General features: G+C 49.9%; 1 protein-coding gene across 1 annotated transcript in view; it reads right to left on the bottom strand.

Moving 5' to 3' along the window:
* Positions 1-14,000, bottom strand: part of LOC119253177 (patr class I histocompatibility antigen, A-108 alpha chain-like) — a 45,833-nt gene extending 31,833 nt beyond the window's left edge. Inside the window, exon 1 of the mRNA XM_054698098.1 lies at positions 13,883-14,000. Within this exon, the coding sequence (XP_054554073.1) occupies positions 13,883-14,000 (118 nt within the window). The remainder of the gene's footprint in view (positions 1-13,882) is intronic.
* Between the last annotated feature and the right edge of the window lie 837 nt (positions 14,001-14,837).

Genomic DNA, 14,837 nt, shown 5'->3' with positions numbered 1-14,837 from the left:
AGGACCTTCAGAATATCCACCTTAAATATATTTTTTTCCAAACACACAGACCCTTATGTCACTTACATTTAGAGTTATTACATCCTGGTTTTTAACCTCTGCATTGTAAGACATTATAATAGCTGTTATATATCGTTTCTTTAGCCTGGACAGCTTACACAAACACATACTTTAGTTTTCTTTGAGATGACATTTAAACTCTAGTTCCCTTACAATAAGGAGTAAAAAGTAGACCTAAAAGTTAAGTTTCCTTACAATAAGGAGCAAAATGTAAACGTGAATTTCAGTTTCATTAAGACAAGAGAGCACCTTATTTACAGACTGTGAGGACAAGAGAGGCAGCAGATTAAGATCTTTTGTCTTGTCTTTTAATCAATAAAGCATCCTACATAGCCTGCTAGTAAGACCAAAGTAATTTGATTTTTTTTTTTTTTCTTAAACCAACCAAACATACCTTAAGAGTGGAAGGCATGGCAGAAATTCCTACCTATAGACCAGAGGAAGATATCAAGATGGAAGAAGAAACAGTGTCCCATGGCTGGGTGGTGGTGGACATACCAATGATCTCAGCACTGGAGCAAAGGTCCAGGCAGCTGCTAGCTGAGAGCAATGGGGGTCCCACACATGTCAGCCAGGGTGGTGTTCCCACCTTATTTTTCAGCATTTTTATCTTTTGCTTCAGCCAAAGCGAAGGTTTAGAGAATGGTGTTATAGCCGAGGTTAGTTATGTGAGAATGTCAGGCTGAGTTAAGGTGTTTAAGAGAGAACCCAAGTAGAGTCCGCAGGAATGGAGGGAGCAGACCCAGCGTATGATAGGCTGGAAGAGAGCTTGACCTGTCCTGGACAGATTACAGTGGGGGCAGCCACGGGCGTACCCCACGGGGTGGGGAGTAGCCACGGGTATACTCCCCAGGGGAGTAGTCCTATTTTTGTGGGTGCCCCCACGCTGAGGAAGAACTCCCCAGGCCTTAGCATCCCCAGGCCGCGACTTACTATCTGTCCCTGCCATTTCTCTTCTCTGGGTGGAAAGGAAGGCTGTCTCGGGCTCCTTTTTTATTTAGAAATGTTTTAAGAAAGATAGCTGGTGCTTGGCATATGTATGGCAGATCTTAATACCAGTTAACAAGGAAACCCGTTGGCATTAATAAGATGATTTTCAATGTAGGACCAGAGGCCTCTCTCTCACACTGTAGAATCTAAATTAGCTGACTGGGGCTGTCTTAGTCCCTCACGAGTCTTAAAGTTTAGGCACATATAACAAGATAGTTTAACCAAGGAGAGGAAATCTGGTCTCCAAAGCAAGGGAAGAAGACTATCAAGAGTACCTGTGATGTAGGAAGGCACCTAAAGGCAAGGATTCAGAGAGGGGGAGCTCCGAGAAGGAGAGGTCTACCTGAGCAAGGAAAGGGCTGGATGGGTTGCTGGCTACTTATAGTTTGTTGACTTGTAGTTGATTGCTATGAAAAGAAGCAGGGAAGGTTGTAGTTCGAGTTAGGGAAGAGCAGTAAATAGGTTGTAAAGGAGTGGGACATGAGGGTGCTTATCACTAGTTCCTGCGTTGCTGCACTCTTTGTCTTGCAGTTGGCAGGACTAGAGCTAACCCTGGCGCACACCAACTTATCCTTTTGTTACAGAGCAACCCCGATAAAAAAGGCTTGCCTGTGTGTGGGTCCTCACCCACAGGCTTAAGAGACTTATTAATACTCAACTGCAGACACACACAAAATGTTAATAAAGGTTTATTTACAAAAGAAAGGGAAAATGAAGAAATGAATAACTCAGGGAGAAAATGAGGGAGAAAAATTCATGCGTCCTACCAGTTCCGCTGACCTGGAATCCCAATGGCACGCTGAGAGCTGGCGAAGAGCCAGAGCTGTGAGGCCAAGAGAGCGACCCAAGGCCCACATGTCTGGTTTTATAACAAACCTGGCTGCTTAACTCCACCCTCAGGCCCCAGCAACCCTCCCTTTGGTGATGATGGGATTTGTCATTCCCAGTGTCTTGCTGGCTTTGGTCTGGAGTGGGGGTGGAGTCCACAAAGCCTGTATGGAGCTTGCTCAGGACTTCCTTTCCCCTAACACTTTCACAGGAGTCTTCTAAAATGGCAGCCAGCCCTAGTGGCCTCTTACATGGCTGACCTGTGCCCACTATTTTTTGCAGCGAGACCAAGACCTGGTTTGAAGACAGAACTCAGGAGCCAGCTCTTTCCCCAAGGCAGAGAGGGAATGGCTGCTTGACTGAGATTGATAAGCAAGGCAGTGAGGCAAGGAGAAAGGCATGAGGCATTCACCTGGTCAGAAAAAGGGCAACTGGAAGGCTGTTCCCTCACATTTTAGGGCCCACCAAAGAGTAATCTTCGCCTGAGCCCTCAGTCGTGTAGGACAGCCAAGCAGTAGCCGAACACCAGCTCCTCTCAGAGAAAGAGGTGGTGATAGTTGAGAGAATGAGGCAGAGAGGCATGAGGCGCTCACCTGGTTGGGTCAAGGGCAACTGGAATTTTGGGAGCTGCTAAAGAGTAGCCTTGGCCTGGGCCCTGAGTCCGTGTAGCACAGCCAAACAGTCGATGAACACCAGCTCCTCTCAGAAAAGAGGTAGTAGCATGAAGATAGAGAAAACTGGAGAAATCTCACAGATGCCATGAAAAACCAAACATTGGGTGCCAAAATGATGGGTTTTTTGGAGTTGCAGGGTCCTTGGGTTCACTCTGGGAAATGTTTAATTTAGAGCTCCCGTTTCAGCGGCACACAGCGAGTTTCCCATGCAAGTTTCTCCATGAGACAGAGACCATGGTTATATTTAAAGAACAGGTTTATTAGGGAAAGGGACAGGTTTTGCTAAGAGAGTCCTGCATGGTTGCAGGTGGGTGGCCTTGAGGAGAGCTGCCTCCTCTGAGGGAGGTCAGTGAGAAGTCCGGCAGGTACAGGTCATGGGGAGCCAGAAACTGCTGCCCTGCAGGGAGAGAGTTGGTGAAAAGAGACACCTGCATAGTCACAGGTGGGCAGAGGGATTGCTGCCCCGAGCCTGTGCAGAGACTGCACTGATATAGCCCTCTTCTGTTTGGGAGGGGTCACTCCTTGTGAGCCGTCACGTCAGTTGGTTGCTGATTTTGGATAACCACGCAGCATCCAAGAGGGACGGGAGATTCCAGGATGGGGAGTGGAGATTCCAGGATGGGCCCAATCTCTAATCTTTCCCCTCAGGTCTGTGCTCCACTCCCTAGAGCATCTGATCCTGCTTGGGTCTCCTGCCTTGTGATAAGGCCCTGGTGCCTAAGGGTCACAACCTCTACAGCTGGGTTAATGGTCATGCTATTTCCCTCTATCCCTACCTCCTTTTGAGTCAGGTTCTGGTCTTGAGGCACTTCCTTTCCAGTCTTTCTATTCTTGTCCTCCATCATTAAGGGTTTTTAAAGCCGAAAACCACACCTGAGAGTTTGCAGTTCTACAGCAAGCAGGAGTACAAAAGCCAAACTGTGCTGTTACAAGCAGCAGAGCATTTCACCACATCCCATGTTTCAGGTACAAAGGGCACATACTTCTTACTTTTGACGGGAACCCGGCCTCTATTGTTTTGGCCTGGAATTTCCCCACAGCCCTCTCTTGTCCTCCTGAGATAGCTCAAGCATAGGCCTTGCGTGGTCTGCTACATTTCACATTGCCCCCATTTCATATCACAAGGAGTGCCCCCTCCCAACAGAAGAAGACTATATCAGTGCAGTCTGCACAGACCCTGAGCAGCACTCCCTCTGCCCACCTGTGACTACACAGGTGCCTCTTCACCAACTCTCTCCCTCCGCAGGACAGCAGCTTCCTGCTGCCCGTGAGCCATACCATGCTGGTCTTCTCTTCACTGACCTCCCTCAGTGGAGGCAGCTCTCCTCAAGGCTGCTCACCTGCAAACATGCAGGCCTCTCTCAGCAAACCTATCCCTTGTGGGGCAGCTCCTCCTGCCTGCTTGTGTCTGTGCAAGTATCTTTTACTGTTTTATCCCTTCCCTAACAAACCTGCCCTTTAAATATAACTAATGTCTCTGTCTCGTGGAGAAACCCACCTGGGGAACTCACCACGTGTCACTGAAACGGGAGCTCTGGTGAAACCTTTCCCAGAGTGAACCCAAGGACCCTGCACTCCAAACCCACTGACTCAGAAAACAACACTAAGGTAATGATACCAAACTTGCAGGTGTTCAGGCCTAGTCTCCCAGCCAGGAACAGATCCCAGGCTGCAGGGGCAGCGCTGAGTCCCAGCCACTAGACCACCACGGGTTGGTGATCAGTAACAAATGACCTCTCTGTCAGATAAGAATTAACAAGCTTGTCTCCTCCCATCTCTTGCAATTTCCCCCCGCGTTCAGTGTCATTGGTGTCTTACGAAGCCACAACAGGAACTGCACTTGACGCTCAAGCAAGCAGGCAAGAAGAGGCAGATATGTTTAGAGAAAGAAAAACTTTATTGAGCAGAAAAGGAACAGAAGTAAAGTGGGACTCCCAGGCCGGTGGAACCAGGCCAGGGAGGGGCAAGGAAGCCCAAGTGGAGTCTGGCTTCAGGGAATAGAGACCTTCTTTCCTTGATTACTCTAAAGCTCCACCTGTCTCTTTGTGATTGGTTAGTTCTCGGTGTCTCACTCACTGCCTCAATGTCTGTGCCCAGAACTGAGTGTCTGTGTCCCAGTCCTTATCTTTTTTCTTTATTTCCTTGTCCAGCAATGTCCTGTTGGCCCTAGTCCTGGGGGTGTTTGATTATCCCCTTAGGAATAATCTCTGGAGCCTTCCTTAACTGCTGAAGTCCCCATCTACAATGTCCCTAAAACTACCCGATTACCCTAACTTGCCCTAGGACTCATTCCCCCCTCTATGGATGGAGCCCCTAACTGCTGTTAGCACAAATGACATCCATCTGATCAATGACTGCTTCCTGCTGAACTGGGTAACGTGGGGAGGAAGTCAGGTCTCCACTGCAGGGTGATAATCTAAGAGATCTCAGAAGGTGGAGGTTTCCTAGTGTGTTCCATTGAAGGACCATATGGAGTTTGATGGCCTCCAGGCGGGAGATAATCCCAATGAGGGCATGGAGGATGCAGGGCCCAAGCAAGAGAAAAATGGAAAAAAAAAAGTTTTATTAAGAGAATTGAACAGGGGAACATCCAGGACAGTAGTTTTTTTTTTTTTTTTTAAGGATTTAAGAGTAAGAAGGGCACAGACTGGTAAGCCCAGAACTCCATGGTGTTACATAACCACTGAGACTAGGGAATTCAGGGAGCATTGTTGGGCTTTGGCTTGAGGGGTGTTGTGGTTCCATCAGGAAGAGAGGCGGTTCCTTTAATTGCACCCTAAGGTGGGTGGCAAAGACACCTCAGCCTGGCACTGTAGTGTCCCAAACACCTGGAGGGGTTGTAGCCAAAGTGGCGGCATAGTGAGAATTAGGGCTTCCGTGTTATTCCTGTCTTGTGTAGCAGCAGCTGGAGAGCCAATCGTGGCTGTGGAGGTTGTAAATCTTCTGTCTCGGTTTAAAGCCAAAAAACAATTATTTCTTATAAATGCAAACTTAAAACACATGTTTGTTGCGAACCAGCCGCAGCAGTCTGGCCGTCAGGGGTTCCTGAAGGATGGGAAGGCGAGGGCGCAATCGTGAGGGAGGGGGAATGAGGAGACGCGGACACTTGATCAGGGTGCAGGCATCGTCCTGCTGAGGGTCTCCGCAGCCCTTTATACATTTCAAGCAAACCGGGAGAGTGCACAAGTGTTACAGAGCAGCCCTCATATAAAATGGGTTGCCTGGCTGTGGGTCCTCACCCGCACGTTTAAAAAGGGACTTATTAATACTCCACTACAGACACACACAACAGGTTAATAAAAGGTTTATTTACAAGGGAAAGGAATTGAGGAAACGTACAGCTCAGGGAGAAAATGGGGAAATAAAGTCTTTAATGCGTCCTACCTGATCCGCCAACCTGGAAACCCAAAGGCACTCTCCGAGCTGGCCAGATGCTGCGAGCTGGTGGAGAGCCAAAATGGGGGACCCCTCCAAAGCCCAAGTGTCTGGCTTTATACCAACCTGGCTGCTTAACCCCACCCTCAGGTCCCAGCCACCTTCCCTTTGGTGGTGATGGGATTTGGAGTTCCCAGTGTCTTTGGCTTTGGCCTGGGGTGGGGGTGGAGTCCACAAAGCCTGTATGGAATTAGCTTTAGGACATCCTTTCCCCCTAACATCTTCATTGTTGTTCAACTCAAAGTATTTTTTAATTTCTTCTTTGATCTCCTCTTTAATCCAATGGTCTTCCTGTAGTGTGGGTTTCAATCTCCATGAAGTGGGAGATTCCTTACTTTCTTTTCATGGTTTATTTCCAGTTTGATGCCTTTGTGATCAGAGAAGACAGTTGGAATGATTTTGATCTGAATGTATCTGTTAAAACATTAACATTATCTTGTGGCCCAAAGTATGATCGATTCTGGAGAATGATCCGAGCACACTTGAGAAAAAATATATTTGGATTTTCTTGGGTGCAGTGTCCTGTAAATGTCTGTTAAACCCATGAGGTCTAGATCTTTATTTAGGGTCTAGTGTCCTTGTTCATTTTTTGTCTTGTTGGGTCAGAGTGCAGTGTTGAAATCTCCTAGTATATATGTATTTCCTCTAATGTCTGTTTTCAGAGCTCATAATAATTGTCTTATAGATGTTGGTGCTCCTTCATTTGGTGAGTGTACCTGTACCCCTATGTTTATTGCTGCACTATTTATAATAGGTAAGATTTGGAAACAACCCTAATGCCCAAAAATAGATGACTGGATCAAGAAGATGTGGTACATATACACAATGGAACACTATTCAGCAATCCAATAAGATAAACTCATGCCATTTGCAGCAATATGGATGGAGCTAGGAGGGATTACACTCAGTCAAATAAGTCAGAAGGAAAAAGAAAACTATCACATGGTTTCACTTGCAGGAAAAATATTGTGGAAACAAATAAGGAAAAAAATAATAACAATAAAAAACAAAACAAAAACAGTAATCTATAAATCAGAGACATTCTGCAGGGGAGGAGGAGGGCGTGGGGTCAAAACAAGGGCGGGAAGAGCACAGGGGACTATGGTTATGGTGCACAGGTGAATTGCTTGTAGGAATTCTATGGGGACTACACCTAAGAAAGCAAACATTGTACAAAATGAACAGTGATGTAAAATATATATAAATAAATTATTAATAAAAAACATTAGGGTGGGGGTCTCCCTGGTGGCAAAAGAGTTAAAGTCTCAGAACTATCAAGCTATCACCAGCCACTGCAGCATGAGTTTAATCCCCAGACAGGGAACTGACCTCATGGTGCAGCAGACCTCTCCTGTCTCACCTGCTGCTCCCCTCAGCAGTGTACTTCAGTAGATCTGCCTCTTCTCCTCACTGTGCCATGGGTGAATCCTCTCATTCCCACATCTCTGGCCTACACCCCACTTCTTATGTGCATGAATAAATTAAAAAAAAAAAAAAACACGAGGGTTGACTGTAGGGAGAAAAGTCTCAGGGTAGGCTGTGTGTGTAGAGACTCTCCAGTCTCTTTCTGAGGCAGGGAAGTTGTCCTTTCTTGCACCACTTTCACCTTAACCACAGGCCCAGGGCTCTGCTACTCCTGACCTCACTCATCATCTTGGAGGCCGTCCCGTATCCTAGACCTAAGTAAAGTCCTCAAGTCAGTAAAAACTGCTTGTAGTTAAATTAATAAAAGTTCTCCATGCCTTCACAAATAAAAGCCAATTCAAAATTTAGTCGTTTAATTTAAAACATTTGCCTTAAAGTTATGATGTTGGGAATTAGTACTTGATTCTGTGTTTCAATTGTTATAATTATCTTCTGCCAAAGACTTGCTCAAACTATTGTTTTGTACTTTCACATATCAAATTTTTAAATTTATTTTCATATATTGTGTTTCATTTTTGTGCAGCTTCTCCCCTCAGGTGTATTCCCCATAGCTCTCCCACCACCCCAGCACCTGGGAACACTCACCATAGCCATGCGCTCTTCCTCCCCTGTTTTGAATCCCCTCTACTTCTCCCCACTGTGCCATGGGTGAATCCTCTCACTCCCACACCTCTGGCCTGCATTTCCCCTTTCCTTGTACATAAACATTTGATCAACCTTTTGTTGTGCCCACAGTTGAAGTCCCCTTTAAGCACACAGGTGAGGACCCACAGTCAGGTAACCCATTTATTTTGGTGTTGCCCTATAACACAGGCCTTGGCGGCTATAGAAAAAGCACCAACCTAGTGGCAAAAGATGATTATAGGCACCAGCAGATGATCCACCACTTCTGCTGCCAAAGGCACTGCTCATTTGAGGGGGAACCCAGGAATCTGCCCCTCAAAAGCTGGCAAGCATCAGGCCTTCTGTCCTACACTGGTTGTAGTCTCGGTCACAAGTCATACAATGCATCCACCCCCAAGATGCACTCACTCTTGGATTGGCGTTTCTATACTCTGGGGGTAATCACCCAATCCTTAGGGTTTCTGTCTGTGGTCATTCCAAGATTTGGCTTTCATAGCCACCAATGTGACACGCAGACCCCTGCACTCAGGCCAACCCTTTCCATATGCTGTAGGGTAAGTAAAGTATCAGGCTTTTCTGCCCTGCACCATTAGGATTGATGGTGGATCCCTGCAGTCCTGAATGCATGCCTGATGGCAGACTGCTTGAGTAGGGTGTGGGCATGTGTGGATGGGTGTAGGGTAAAGAGAATGTCAGGCTTTTCTGCCCTTCGTCCATCAGGAGAGATGATGGATCCTTGTCCTGAATGCATGCCTGATGGCGGGCACCTGGAATAGGGTGGGGCATAGGTAGATGGGATTCAGCTGAGCTAAGACTGTGCTTTTAAGGGCGGCGTCACAGGGGGACGCCAGCAGCACCAGCAGCAGCAGTAGCAGCACCAGCAGCAGCAGTAGAACCTGAAGGAGAAGCCGAAGCAGAAGCAGAGAATGCCAGAGAGCCCAGATAGAGTGAAGACTTGCTGGGGCTGGGAGGCCTGCCAGCTCCCAGCCCCCCAGCCAGCACCCCTGCCTGCCATATGCCTGGTGAACCCCAAATAAAAAACCTGCAAAACTACTGAGGACTCTGACTCCTCCTTTACCCGGTCTGCATGGGATCAGAAAACCTGCACTGTGCCCAGTCCTGCCCTTAAAATTGGCGTAAGTCGGCAAGATCCATGCAGACGGGTATTGGAGCCCTCCGAAGACCTGGAGGGACTAAGGAAAACAGACTGTTTGCCTTTGATGACGCTGGAGGCGTCATGGTGGCGTAGAGAGACAGAGAATATCCCAGTGGACAACTTCCACGAGCTACAGGACGAGAAGGTGGACAACTTCCACGAGCTACAGGACGAGACCTGGCATGAAGGAGACGCCCAAAAGGACCAGCCAACAACACCAGAAAGGACCAGCCAATGACCCCTGAGGCAGCAGGCCGTTGCTGACACAGGAGAGGCCAATGGACTTGAACTGATGGACTGACGAACTTGGACTGACAATCCGCCAGAAGGTGGAGGACCTTGCAGGTTGATATGTTTGGGACCCTGGGGTGGAACAGTTTTGTTTGTAAACCCCAGGAGATGGGAATCTGGGGGTGCCAGTGGCCTTGATGGCCAAAAGCAGCCTGTGCATGCCCAGCAGCCAGGTGGAGGAGAAAGCCAGCTAAGAAGGCAAAAGCTGTACTGATGCTAAGTTGAGAAGCCCTAAGCAGCTGTTAAGCAGCCTGGGTATGCTGAAGCCCTGTGAGACTCGTAAAATCACCTGTGGGTGATGCCCTGCTCATTCTTGAGTGAGGTGAGGAGCTGAGGAACCTGTCCTTGGGGGACGGGTGGGGAATGTGGCTTGGGGTGGAGCCCAAGCTGAATGCAGAGTTTGGATCCCCGACCCATGTGCTTGTGCAGTGGGTTGGCCTGAGTGCAGGGGTCTGTGAGTCGCATGGGTGGCCATGAAGGCTGAGTGTTGGAGCGACTGCAGACAGAAACCTGAGGTTGGCAATTACCCCCAACAGAATAAAATTGCCAATCCCAGAGCTAGTGCATCCTGGGGTGGATGCTGTGTGTGCCTTGTAGCCGAGACTACAGCCAGAGAAGGCCAGGAAGCCTGATGGCTCCTGGTGTGATATAGTAGATGCCGTGAGTGATTCCCCTCCCTTGTATGAGCAGTGCCTTCGGCAGCAGATTTGGTGGCTTATCTGCTGGTACCAATAATTGTCTTTTGCACTAAGTTGGTGCCCTGCCTGGACTTATTTGTGTTCTGTTGTATTTTGTTATATTGTGATGTATTTGCTTTGTGGGCCATGGCTGCATTGTTTGTTTGCTTAGAAAATTGTATATATATGTATAGACTGTATGGCAGAAAACCCTGAGGGGTAGACTGTAGGGTAAAGAGAATGTCAGGCTTTTCTGCCCTTCATCCATCAGGAGAGATGATGGATCCTTGTCCTGAATGCATGCCTGATGGCGGGCACCTGGAATAGGGTGTGGGCATAGGTAGATGGGATTCAGCTGAGCTAAGACTGTGCTTTTAAGGGCGGCATCACGGGGGGATGCCAGCAGCACCAGCAGCAGCAGTAGCAGCACCAGCAGCAGCAGTAGAACCTGAAGGAGAAGCTGAAGCAGAAGCAGAGAACACCAGAGAGCCCAGATAGAGTGAAGGCCTGCCAGCCTCCCAGCCCCAGCCAGCACCCCTGCCTGCCATATGCCTGGTGAACCCAAATAAAAAACCTGCAAAACTACTGAGGACTCTGACTCCTCCTTTACCCGGTCTGCATGGGATCAGAAAACCTGCACTGTGCCCAGTCCTGCCCTTACAATGGGTATACCTGGGCTGAGAGACTGGGCATGTACGGGGAGCATCACGGGACACCGGAGGAACAGCAGAAGCAGAAGAGAGAAAACAAGGCCATGAGAGAATGCCAGAGAGCCCAGAAAGAGTAAAGGCCTACCAGCCTCCTGGGCCCCCAGCACCCCTGCCTGCCGTGTACCTAGTAAATCCCAATAAAAAGCCTGCAAAAGCCACCAAGGGCTCCTAGGACTCCTTCACCCGTCTGCTCGAATCATAGAGATCCTGCTCCATCCCTTGTTGCTGCTACAATTGGCATAAGTCGGCAGAATGATCTAAGCAGATGGGTGTAGAACCCTCCAAAGACCTCAGGAGAGACTGAGGAGTAGCAGATCATGAGCCTGGGACAATGCTGGAGGCACCATTGGCAGCACAGGAGGTGACCAAAGTCTAGGAGCTTCCAGAAGAGCTAAAAATGCTGCAGGAGCACAGGAGGTAGACAAGGTCTGGGAGCGGCAGAACGAGACCTCGAGTGGAGGCAGAGACAGCCTACAAGGGCTGGCCCACAACTCCTGAGGCAGCAGAATCGTCAGGGAAGAAAGGACCACGATTCGGAGCTCGCCAGTGCTAATGCAGGGAGAGGCCAATGGACTTGGACTGACAATCCCGCCAGAAGGCGGAAGAGCTTTGGCAGATTGATATATGTTTATGGGACCCTGGGGGTGCAGGGTATTGTTTGTACACTGCAGGAGATGGGAATCTGGGGGTGGCCAGTGGGTCTTGGTGACAAAAAGCCAACTTAGAAAGGCAAAAGCTGGTGTTGAGACTGGGAATCCCTGAGCAGCTGTTAAGCAGCCTGAGTATGCTAAGGAAAGCCAGTGAGTCTCTTAAAATCACCTGTGGGTGATGCCCTGCTCACGGTTGAGTTAGGGTGAGGAGCTGAGGAACCTGTCCTCGGGGAACGGTTGGGGAACGTGGCTTGTGGTAAAGCCTAAGTCAAGGAGGAAACCCAAGAGAGGCTGCACATGGAGCTTGTATCCATGGATCCCCGACACATGTGCACATGCAAAGGGTTGGCCTGAGTGCAGGCCTGCGTGTCACATTGGTGGCTATGAAAGCTGAGTGTTGGAGTGATTGCAGACAGAACCCTGAGGGTTGGGCGATCACCCAAAGAGTACAGAATCTCCAGTCCAAGAGTGAGTGCATCCTGGAGGTGGATGTGGTGTGGCTTATGGCTGAGACCACAGAGAGAGAAGGCCAGGAAGCCTAATGGCTCCTGGCATGTGACGGCAGATGCTGGGGTCGTTCCCCTCGCATGAGCAGTGCCTTTGGCAGCAGACATGGTGAATCATCTGCTGGTGCCAATAATCCTGTCTTTGGCCACTAGATTGGTGCCCTGCCTGGACTTATTTGTGTTCTGTTGCATTTTGTTATGTATTCAGTTACATTGTGATGTATTCTATTTACTTTTGTGGGCCATGGCTTCAGTGTTCATATTTGCCAAAAGAAATGTGTGTATAAATTGTATAGACTGTCTGGCAGAAAACCCTGAGTGGATGGATTGTAGGGCAAATAAAGTATCAGGCTTTTCTGCCCTCCCACCATTAGGATTGATGATGGATCCCTGCTGTCCTGAATGCATGCCTAATGGCGGGCACCTGAAGTAGGGTGTTGGCATGTGTAGGTGGGTACACCTGGGCTGAGATACTGGGCATATAAAGGCGGCGTAACAGGATGCCAGAGGAACAGCAGAAGCGAGAACAGGCCACGAGAAAACACCAGAGAGCCCAGAAAGAGTAAAGACTTGCTAGGGGCTGGGAGGCCTGCTAGCCTCTCGCCCCCCCACCCCGGCACCCCTGCTTGCTGTGTACCTGGTAAATCCCAATAAAAAGCCTGCAAAATCCACCGAGGGCTCCGAAGATTCCTCCTTCACCCGTCTGCTCGACTCATAGAGATCCTGTTCCATCCCTTCCTGCCACTACACATGCACATGGGTTGGGGATCCGTGGATACAATCTCCACATGCGGCCTCTCTTGGGTCTCCTCTTTGGCTGTGGGCTCCACCACAAGCCACGTTCCCCATCTGTCCCCCAAGTATGAGTTCCTCAGCTCCTTACCCTCACTCAGCAATGAACAGGGCAACATCCACAAGTGATTTTAAGAGACTCACTGGCCTTTAGCACACTCAGGCTGCTTAACAGCTGCTCAGGGCCTCCCAGTCTCAGCACCAGCTTTTGCCTTTCTAAGTTGGCTTTTTGATACCTCCTTGGCCTGGCTGCAGAGAACTTGGCGAGGGCTTCCTCCCTCAGTCTCTTGGGCTCTTCTCATGCCTGTCCTTCCTCTACTCTGGTGTAGGGTAAGGAAAAATGTCAGGCTTTTCTGCCCTCCCGCCATCAGGATAGATGATGGATCCTTGTCCTGAATGCATGCCTGATGGCGGGCACCTGGAGTAGGGTGTGGGCATAGGTAGATGGGATTCACCTGGGCTAAGACTGTGCTTTTAAGGGCGGCGTCATGGGGACGCCAGCAGCAGCAGAAGCCGAAAGAGAAGCCAAGAGAGAAGCAGAGAAGAAGCAGCAGAAGCAGAGAACGCCAGAGAGCCCAGAGAGAGTGAGGATTTGCTGGGGGCTGGGAGGACTGCCAGCCTCCCGGCCCCCCAGCACCCTTGCCTGCCATATGCCTGGTGAATCCAATAAAAGACCTGCAGAAACCCACTGAGGACTCTCTAGGACTCCTTCTTTACCCGGTCTGCATAGGGATCTTAGAAAACCTGCACTGTGTCCTTCCTGCCCTTACATCTGGCCTTTGCCTCTCCGGGCTGTGGCCCTAGGATTGCTGGGCAGTGCACAGGCTGCTATTGCCCACCAAGGCCTACCGGCACCCCCAGGTTCCCACCTCCTGGGGTGTACAAAAGATACCATCCTCCCCCAGGGTCTCCAAAGCGTAACATTAATCTGCCAAAGTTCCTCCGCCTTCTGGCGGGATTGTCGGTCCAAGTTCCTTGTGTCAGCACTGGCGAGCTCTGAATCGTGGTCCTTTCCTCCCCGACGATTCTGCTGCCTCAAGGGTCGTGGGCTGGTCCTCTCGGACCGTCTCCTCCAGGCGCGGTCTCGTCCCACAGCTCCCGTACTGTCCGCTTCCTGGGCTCCTGCAGCTTCTTTAGCCCTTCCCACAGTTCCTGGACTCTGGCCACCCCCTGTGCTGCCATGGCACATCCAGCGTTGTCACAGGCAAACACAGTCTGCTCCTCCTCAGTCCCTCCTGAGGTCTTCAGGGCTCCACACCTGTCTACATGGATCATCCTCTCGACTTACGCCAATTGTAGGGGCAGGATGGGCACTGAGCAGGTTATCTATGATCCGGCAGACGGGTAAAGGAGGAGTCCTAGAGCCCTTGGTAGCTTTCTCAGGCTTTTATTGAGCTTTACATGCAGTGTGGACACAGGTACACGGCAGGCAGGGGGGCCGGCAGGGTGGCGGCGGGAGGCCAGTAGGTCTCTGTAGGGTAAAGAAAAAATGTCAGGCTTTTCTGCCCTCCTGCCATCAGGATAGATGATGGATCCTTGCGGTCCTGAATGCATGCCTGATGGCGGGCACCTGGAGTAGGGTGTGGGCATAGGTAGATCAGATCCACCTGGGCTAAGACTGTGCTTTTTAAGGGCGGCATCATGGGGACGCCAGCAGAAGCCAAGAACCAACAGAAGCCAAGCAGAAGCCGAGAGAAGGCCGGAGAGCCCATAGGGTGAAGACCTGCTGGGGGATGGGAGGCCTGCCAGTCCCCCAGGCCCCCAGACCTCCTGCCTGCCGTGTACCTGGTAATCCCAATAAAAACCTGCAAAACCACTGAGGACTCTGACTCCTCCTTTACCCGGTCTGCTGGATCAGAAAACCTGCACTGTGGTCCATTCCTGACCCTACAGCCTCCCAGCCACGGGTGAACCTTCTCTCTTTCCTGGGCTCTCTGGCACTCTGTCTCTCCTTTTCTCTCTCAGGTTCTCCCTTGCCTCTGCTTCTCTGGGAGAATGTATCAATACTGCAGCCATGGC

The sequence above is a fragment of the Talpa occidentalis genome, unplaced genomic scaffold (genome assembly GCF_014898055.3).
Source record: "Talpa occidentalis isolate TD23 unplaced genomic scaffold, MPIMG_talOcc4v2.1 talOcc4.2, whole genome shotgun sequence".
Taxonomy (NCBI): Eukaryota; Metazoa; Chordata; class Mammalia; order Eulipotyphla; family Talpidae; genus Talpa; species Talpa occidentalis.
This window is presented reverse-complemented; position numbering and strand designations above follow the sequence as displayed.